This window comes from Odontomachus brunneus, unplaced genomic scaffold, assembly GCF_010583005.1.
Source record: "Odontomachus brunneus isolate Ranch 3 - 2012 unplaced genomic scaffold, Obru_v1 Obru_scaffold_025, whole genome shotgun sequence".
Classification (NCBI taxonomy): Eukaryota; Metazoa; Arthropoda; class Insecta; order Hymenoptera; family Formicidae; genus Odontomachus; species Odontomachus brunneus.
In genome coordinates, this window is record NW_022639475.1 from 1,504,819 (window position 1) to 1,513,431 (window position 8,613).

Sequence of the window (8,613 nt, forward strand, 5' to 3'; positions counted from 1 at the left end):
GCGGACAATCGTCCCTGCGACGAAATTTTCGTTGATTATGCCGTTATAGACAGAATATCGGGCGCAAAGTATCCTATAGTATATAGTATATATCTCGTGTACTAGATAAGTCAAACTGAATATAAAATTCTTCTATCATTTTGCAAACAACCATGTAAAATTCTTAAGTTAATCATTCTTTGAAATTGTTCATCAAGTAAGAATAATTTGCCGCAAAAGTAGCGACGCGTTAGAAAGTTTCATTATATTTGAATATTTATCTTGTTTCTGAGAGATTCATTCTGGTTTCATCTAACAGCGAAACGAAAATCGAGCCACCTGAAGTGACCGTGGAGGACACTAGCATCAACTGGTACAGCGATCCTGACGAAGATAGACTGAACGACGACATGTTCCGGCACAACGTCTATAGGCCTAACGGCAATCACAACTCCGTTCTGGAGTGTGTCAACCAGATACTATTGCGTGATATGGAGGAGGAGGAGAACGTGCTTTCGGCGCCACGTAGATTCAAGCACCGTGGTAGGATCGTGCGTTTCCAGCCGGCCAGATTGTCCGACATCGAGTCTGTGGGTTCCGAAATGGAAAGGAGAAACTCCGAGGAGTGTACTGTGGATAACAAGGATTCGCCACGGGAAGACGAGGTTCAGGAGAATGAAGGCAGTGCGTCCGAAGACGAATTTGGCATGAGAATCGTTCAGAAAGAGCCGGACGACGACTCCAAGGACTCGAAGGCGATTCCCTTAGTCATCATCGAACCCAAAGTCGACGTCGAAGAAGCGAGACAGTTTTTGCCGAAGCCCCAAGCGAGCAATCCGCCCTTGAAGATGGAAAGAATCGAGGAAAAGGCCTGTCTGCAGATGTCCACCAGGGGTTTGACGATCGCCAGACCACGTTCGACGAATCTGGACTACGAAGACATCGAGTCATTGCCGGAAGTAACGACAACACCGACCTCGCCGACACCACCGAGAACGCCGCCAGCGTTGCCGCCGAAACCGCAGTTTCGCAACAACACGTTGACCCTAAAGAAGATCCCGAGTCCGTCGTTCTTGATTGACGAGAAGAGGTCTCAGCAGGACTCCGGAGGCGCAGATTCCACGAGAAGAGGTATCCTGGAGTTGCTGTCATCGTCAACGTCCAAAGCGGCGAGGAACTTGAATCTGGACGAGGCGAAGAGCTCGGCGAGGAGCTCAACCAGGAGCTCCACGAGGGAGGCGGGCGGTCGCGAAGAGGCTGGATTCTGGAAGAGCAGGTTTAATCACGTGCGATCCTCTTTCCAAACCAGACAAAAGGAGCCAGATCAGGTGAAAAGCGCGGTTCGAGTGACGAATATCGTCAGACACTTCGAGGAGTTCAAGATCGGTGATCCCGAAGAGCAAGCGACAAGAGACAGGACTCGCGTGAGGGAACGACACACCGAACTCGAACACGTAAGTTTTTCCATAAGAACAAATCTAAAATCTCAGAGACGTTAAGTTAAAGATATATTTGAAAGATATATTTTGCGATTTCTTTTTCGTTTTTTTTTTTACAATAAATACGTAAAAGAAATGCATGGCCAACCTGCCTGCCTTTTGTGCTAATCCCGATCTCAAAAGAAGGCAGCATTCTTCATTGAGTTTCAACAAGAACTTTATTCGCTTCAGGACTTTGACATCCGCCAGAACTTTGAGGAATTCAACTTGGACGAGTGCGACCTGTCAGACGATCCCGATCGGCCCGAAGGCGACGGCTCCGAGAGGTTGAGTCATTCCGCGCTCAACAACCCCGGCCAAAGCGAAAGCAACAGCGCCAAAGACAACAACAACGTGCCTGCCAACAACAGCAACAACAGCAGCAACAACAGTGAATCTGGAAGCAGCGGTTACGACCACTTTCTGGAAGCGACTGGCCTCAGCAACAAGTCGATCCTTACGCCGTCCAGATTGCTGAGTAACCACAAGAGTATGCTGAAGCCGAAAGACGTGAAGTATAAGAGCAGGATCAAGGCTACGGCGGTGCTGGAGAGGCACGGAGTACAATCGACGACCAGCAACACCACCACACACGTCAGACACTGGACAGGACCGTTTGTCTGACGACTGGCCAGGGTCCTGCCGGGCAAGATCTTCCGACCCGCTGTCTCGGCTGGCAACTCGCCGATAAAGACGCTCAAGAAGTATTGAGTGTCTTTCGAATATCACTCAACGAGCATCTTCTTCTCGTTATGTACACTTATTATACGCGAGTGACTTTCGTCTTTAAAGTGCAAATGGAATTTTACACAGTATTGCATGAAGGAACAGGAAATCGTCGCGATGAAAGCACGAGCGAGAGAGTCTGCGACCTCGTGAAAGCTCCTTTACGAGTGTCCTGTCTTAGCAAATTGCGCTTGTCAAACGTGTAATATCGTGAATTGTTTATTTTTAATATAATGTCTAAGATAAAACACGAATCCCTAAATCTTGAAGATAAGAAGGGAGAATGATCGCCACGCTGATTCCGGCGATCAGTTAATTTATTTTATATCACTCATCAAGAGAAGACATTCACAATATGCAACGTTGATTTAGTTGTTCTTGCTGTGAAATTATTTATAAATCCTTGTACGGTATTTGTAAACGAGAAATATAACTCGTCTGGAAGTTTGATATGGAATATTCATTTGTAAGACATTGTATGTACGCACGAGAGGGAAATTATTATTAGAAGCAAAACAATCGTCGACATGATTCATTGAATGAACACACTAGAATATAATTAGCGACTTCTTATTCACATAATCTTTTATTAAACTATCATTTTACATACAGGTCTCTATGATAAATTGTGTGCGATCAATCGAACAAACTTACGCAATGTGATGGTTATTACGCAAGATACAATATATAACACGATAAAAAGAATCTCTAGAGGAAAAAAGAAAAGTCTGATCTCGCGTTCCGCCGACGTCGAAATAATCGTACTTTTCTCTGTCTTCGGAGAAGAGAAAAAAAAAGAGAGAAACGCTCGAAAACAGACTTAATCTCAGAAGGTTACAGATACAGGTGTGAACGAAAATTTTGTGACAATTGAACATGATTAATTTCGCGTGAAAAAGAAAGTAACTTGATAGTGAATTGTATAAATATTCGTGTCAAGTCTTTGTGTAAAAAGGAAACAGTATATACTTAGTGTATGGTGAAAGAACGCGAAAAGAAAGAAACTTAAGCTAAATGACTCATAATTGGCACGCGTTCTCGTCATCCGTTTGGATAAAGATAAATTCCAACAATGATGCGCGGCGAGAACGCCGCTCGACGAGTTTGCTCGTGCGGCAGAAGCGTAGATATGTGATGTCAGGAGAGTCCGGACGTTCCGTAAAAAGATCTCGAACGTATGATACACACACACACACAAAATCGTGTGTACATATATTATAAGTATAATCTCTACTATCTATCAAAAAATAGAACGCAAGTCTATAAAAATACAACGCTGTCGCTGGTATCAAAATCTAAGACGGGACGTGGAAGAAGAGGAAGAAACGCGTTACATCGAATAAGTTTCTATCTTGTTCTCTCTCTTAGATATAGTAAAATCTTTTCCCATTTTTAAGCGTCGCGGGTTTTTTTCATTCTCGCAGGATTAGTATAAATCACTCGATCAGGCACTCCATTATGCTTGGCTAATGTTACGGTCGATACGAACGAACGAACGAACGAACGGCGGAGGGATCGTTCGATAGCTGCTCGCGAAGAGACAGTTTTGGCACACATTCTCGAATTTCTCAAGTCTCCCTTTCCGCGCGGAAGTCATAGAAGAACTGCAACAGAACGTGGCGTGTCAATTGTTTCCGGTAAAGATGAGAAAGAGGACGCGTTTGCGAGAGAAGTAACAACCTACCTCTCTGTCCAAATCTTTCTGCGTCCACACCTTGATGACGGGAAGTTTATTCTGCTAAGAGAGAAATAAGTGTCGTCAAAGACAGTAGTAGTGGATGTTAGACATTAGACACAAAGTGCGATCCATTAGACGCTGCGGATACTTTGAAGCGCTATATAGACCAATCGTGACTTCTCTTCAAAGTGCTTCAAAGCGTTTGCGCCGTTTAATGAATTACACCCACAGTCACTAGAGAGAACTTCTCTGCAAGAACAAACACGGTATACTCACATTCACGGGATCCGAATTAGCGATAAGACGTGAATTAAGCGCAAACGGAACTCCGTCGAGATCGGACGATCCCGGAAGCGTGCCGTAGATGGGCGTCGACCCCACGGTCGATGACGTGGGCGGTTGGGGCGCGGGCCTGGTGGGCCTGATTCTCGCGCTAGGAGTGAGAATCTCGTAATCCCGATCGCCCGACTCGTCACCGTCCTTCGTCGCGCCGATTTGCGGATAAATCCCGTTGGCCGGTTTTGGTGAGAACTTTGGTTTCGGCGGCCGCTCAGGAGCTGCTCTGTGAGGCGTCCCGTTCGATGGATTCGGAGAAGCGCTTTGTAGTAAGCTACAGCGGAAACACTAGTCAAATGTTTGTATGCGTAAAACTGGCTCTGGCGATAAATATACGTGACAGACACACATCAACGTTCGTGAGTGTAAAATTAACGAGTACATAAATTTCCTGACTTTATTTTGTGCAAATTTCTCAATTTCTTCGATTCGTCTTATGCAAATTTCTTAATCTCCTTTTAACTTTCTTTTCTGAGCGAGAATCCTCACATCATTCCAATAATGTTCCGACTTTCATGGACGATATATTCGTCAACGTTCATCTGCATCTGTCGCAACGTGCAAAGCTGATTCAGTGTAAAATTAGCGTATGTCTTTGACGTAAGAAAAGATGACGTACTCTATATTAACATACGACTGCGAGTTTGTGATATCCACCGTCTTGTAGCACACGCGAACACCGTTGATGACACTGAAAGCGGAAGACATCGATGAAATATAAAGGATATCAAAAATGTCGAATTAAATCGGTGACACCATAAAATTACTTACCCAGCAGCAGAAAATCCAATAGGAGCAATCTTGGAGTCCTTGTGAATTATCCTGCTGCATATTATGATATCCGTGACCGCTTTTTCGCACAGATCCTTACTCCTAAGTTTATAGCACACCTGTTTCTTCCGCCACGCCTTCTGCCCTGCAAAATTCGTCATGATCTGTAAGACTTCTGTGCTGGGATTCTGTAACTCGTTAACTCCAATAACGAGTTACAGAATCCCAGCACTGGTTTTCTTGCCGCGGAACTCTCGATTGAAGACGTCAGAGGCAAGAAAATATACAATAAAAATTCTTGCAAAATACATTGAAATGAAACAACTTATTCATAAAATGACACTCATAATCGATCGAGCACATCTATAAAATAGTCCGAACTCTTCCCTCCTGCTCTAACAATCAATAAATTACCGTAAAAGTAAGGTGACGCGCAATCTACCTTTTTAACTTACCTTCATGATTTACTTTAATTTTGTCACATTAATTTTACGATTATTTATTCATTGTTAGAACAAAGGAAAAGCGTTCGGATTATTTTACACATCTGCTCGGTTGATTGCGAGTATCATTTTACGGATACATCTTTTTATTCCTATGTATTTCGCAAGAATTTTTAGCATGTACTTTCTCGCTCTTCTAATGTGATAAATCAAGATGGTCGCGACGAAAACACCTCAAGGTTGTTTCTTATATTCGCAATATCCGTCGTTTCGTCATATATCTCAATCATTCCAACCCAAAGTTGCATTCCAAAATGTTGTTCTTCCTAAAGAAATTTTATTCTATAGTATATGTAACATGAACTGTAAATATTGAGTAAAATTTTCCTCAAAAAGAACATAATTTGGAACATAACCCAAAAACACTGAAGAATGTTTTGATTACGGGGGATTAACGGACTCCTGTTTGTTACTGTCTAAACGGGTAATGAGAATCGATCCTGGAATTCAAGAGACTCAGCTCACACACACACACACACACGAGAGGGTCTCCGATTGCCCGAGCCGTTCTGAGATTCTCAGCTTCTTCTTTTCACTTGCCAGCTGATTAAGTCTTATTTACAAGGACCGTGCAAAGCTCCTTAGAAAAATTCACGTGGCCGTTAATTATCCACGACACGAGACTCGACGGAATAATGGACAGGCGACAAGATCAACCGTGAAAGCTTACTCGAATCCACGGTGTACGAGATCATGCAGTAGCCTTCTGGCGGGGTATCGCGCTCGTTGATCACCACGATATCCTCGATCACGCAGTCGGGCTGACCCTCAGTCTTGGAGAAGCAGATGTATCTGCCCTTCTTCTTTATGAACAGTCCGCTTTCTCTCCACAGATCCGCGTCGGTGTCCTGGTCGTACGTTCTCGACACCTGAGACGAAACGCGATTGTCATCATCAGTATATCATTACCCTTATTTGTATCATAAATATCCTTATAGCATCGTCTTCGGCGGAGTCGCTCGTGCAAATACAACTGGCTCATACCACTGCGAAGTTCGGCGGACACTTGTCGATGTCTTCGACGACGCTGATGGCAGTTATTGGCCTGTCGTCCGGCAACACGGACGACAACTGGTGAACCAACATCTTGCAGTTGGCCTTCTTCGACATCGCTGGGTGATCCCGGTTACCTGCCGATTCACACATCGTGCGGTCAGGGAGATCCGACGCGTCACACATCGCAACACAATTCACGTATAATTTTGACGAACAATAACGATCGTAATTCACGAGGGACTTCGTGTCTCTCGTTGGATATTAGTCGAAAGTGAGATTAGATAGTACAATGAAACGTCACCGTCGCTATCGTCGTTAACAAGGCAGATAACGAGCGACTCAAAAGTCGATACGTGAACGGGAATGACCGGGCTTTTAGGGCGGCCATTCCGCCGCGCGAAAACGATGGGATCGCGCCAAAAATATGCTCAACGTGACCGAGATTCTTCGCTACGGCGGACTTGCCGCAAGCGATCGACTATGAAACGCCCGTTAATCCTCCCGACGCCGACGCAGCGAACAGATCGAACGCCCGTCTCTCGTGCTGCAACACCTCCGTGTGTTCGTTAATCGATACGTGAGGCGCGAGTTCGACGAGAAAATCGGGAAGTCATAGGCCTGTACTCGTAGACGGGCTTTATATTTGAGACCGTTTTAAGGCTCCTGATCGGTCAGCCGAGAACTCCGCGTTGATGGTGGCGGCATGATTGGTAAACGGTAACAAAATGATCAAATATTAGACGAGAGAAAATAGATAAAAGGTAATAGGATAAAAAGTTTCTGGAGAACTTTTGCACTGTAGACTATTACATTAAGAGAAAGAGAGAGTTAGAGTAAAAAAAGTATACTTGTCTGACTCCAACTTATTGTACTAATGCAAAAGTTTATCGAAAACGAATAAACCTAATGATGAAACCAAAGTTTATCGAAAACGAATAAACCTAATGATGAAGACAACCAATTCTTTTTGCAAACCAGAGCGATATTATTAAGTACATGTGTATCACATGGTAGAATTGTGCAAGTGTGAAATGCTCCGGATGTACTTATTGTGATATTTAATGTGTTTAAGTAGTTATTTGATTATATTCGAGTCACATAGCTGATTTTCGGTTAAACGAAACGATCTGTCACATTTATTTTCCGGTTATCCAGTAAGTTATTTCGGCAAAAGAGGAGTATCTGCAGCATTTCGCAGATATGTAGAACAGATTTCAAATGTTATTTTAACGATATATCTTTTTATTTAACCGTGGTTCGCAGCAATTTTGGGCACGATTTTCCTCGCTTCTAACGTTATCAAAATGAACTTAAGAAGATGTTGAAAATAATGACGAACTCGAACAATGAGATAACGCAGAGACGATAGTCTCTAGCACAATCACACTATTCTTTACGTAAATGTGTATTGCTTTGTTTTACCATATTCAGTGGAAAACCTAACCACGCATATGTAGAAATCTTTCTGCAAATTTTTCGGATATTAGCGATGTTTTTCCGTTTGGAATATTCACACTTTCGGTATGTATAAGCTGCGAAACTTTTAGATTAGGCAAATATTAAATTAACTGACAGCTTGAGATTTTACATTAAAAAATTTTTTTTCTCGTCATATATTGAGCAATGCTCCTATTTATTTCTGCACGTACTTTCATTGCGCAAAAACATTTGTGATTTTGTACAATCAATATGGCATAAACTTTGCAGGAAAATTTCAATAAAATTTTCAGCATCCCCTCAAGACAGTCTTAAATATAAGACCTAACTATGAATATCGGCCACTGGCGGTGTTCTTATCGTAAGATAAGCGGCTCCATTCTCGTTCGGGTTTCCACGTGCGTCCGCGCGTCCAAGCTGCAGCAATTATCACTCTTAATTAAGATTACAATGGTACTCGGCCTGTATGAAGTTAGCCCCCCACTTTTCGAATTTATTAATTTTGACAGTTGTGCTGATTTGTGCTAGGTTTGTGCTACATTGTGCTCGAATTATAAATTTTTAATACGAAAAATGAGCGAGAAAAATGGAAAAAACCGTTTTTTTTGGTAGCCCCCCACTTTTTGATTTTCGAAATTTTTTTTATTGTGCTAGGTTGTGCTAAGTTGTGCTAACATTGTGCTAAAGTATTATCTTCGAAAAATAATCA

General features: G+C 42.9%; 2 protein-coding genes across 11 annotated transcripts in view; one reads left to right on the forward strand and one right to left on the reverse strand.

The window, feature by feature from the left end:
• LOC116842388 (uncharacterized protein DDB_G0284459-like) overlaps positions 1-2,633 on the forward strand; it is a 63,942-nt gene extending 61,309 nt beyond the window's left edge. For all 8 annotated transcript variants that reach the window (XM_032811545.1, XM_032811544.1, XM_032811548.1 and 5 more), the window contains 2 exons: positions 299-1,433; positions 1,650-2,633. In XM_032811545.1, coding sequence (XP_032667436.1) covers positions 299-1,433; positions 1,650-2,081 — 1,567 coding nt within the window. In that variant the 3' untranslated portion in view covers positions 2,082-2,633. The remainder of the gene's footprint in view (positions 1-298; positions 1,434-1,649) is intronic.
• A 117-nt stretch (positions 2,634-2,750) lies between these two features.
• LOC116842392 (multivesicular body subunit 12B) overlaps positions 2,751-8,613 on the reverse strand; it is a 12,297-nt gene continuing 6,434 nt past the window's right edge. For 2 of the 3 annotated variants that reach the window (XM_032811559.1, XM_032811560.1), the window contains exons 2-8: positions 6,456-6,601; positions 6,142-6,340; positions 4,969-5,113; positions 4,817-4,888; positions 4,138-4,471; positions 3,868-3,921; positions 2,751-3,787 (exon numbers count right to left, since the gene is read on the reverse strand). In XM_032811559.1, coding sequence (XP_032667450.1) covers positions 3,752-3,787; positions 3,868-3,921; positions 4,138-4,471; positions 4,817-4,888; positions 4,969-5,113; positions 6,142-6,340; positions 6,456-6,581 — 966 coding nt within the window. In that variant the 5' untranslated portion in view covers positions 6,582-6,601 and the 3' untranslated portion in view covers positions 2,751-3,751. The remainder of the gene's footprint in view (positions 3,788-3,867; positions 3,922-4,137; positions 4,472-4,816; positions 4,889-4,968; positions 5,114-6,141; positions 6,341-6,455; positions 6,602-8,613) is intronic. The other variant, XM_032811561.1, reaches the window with a different exon arrangement.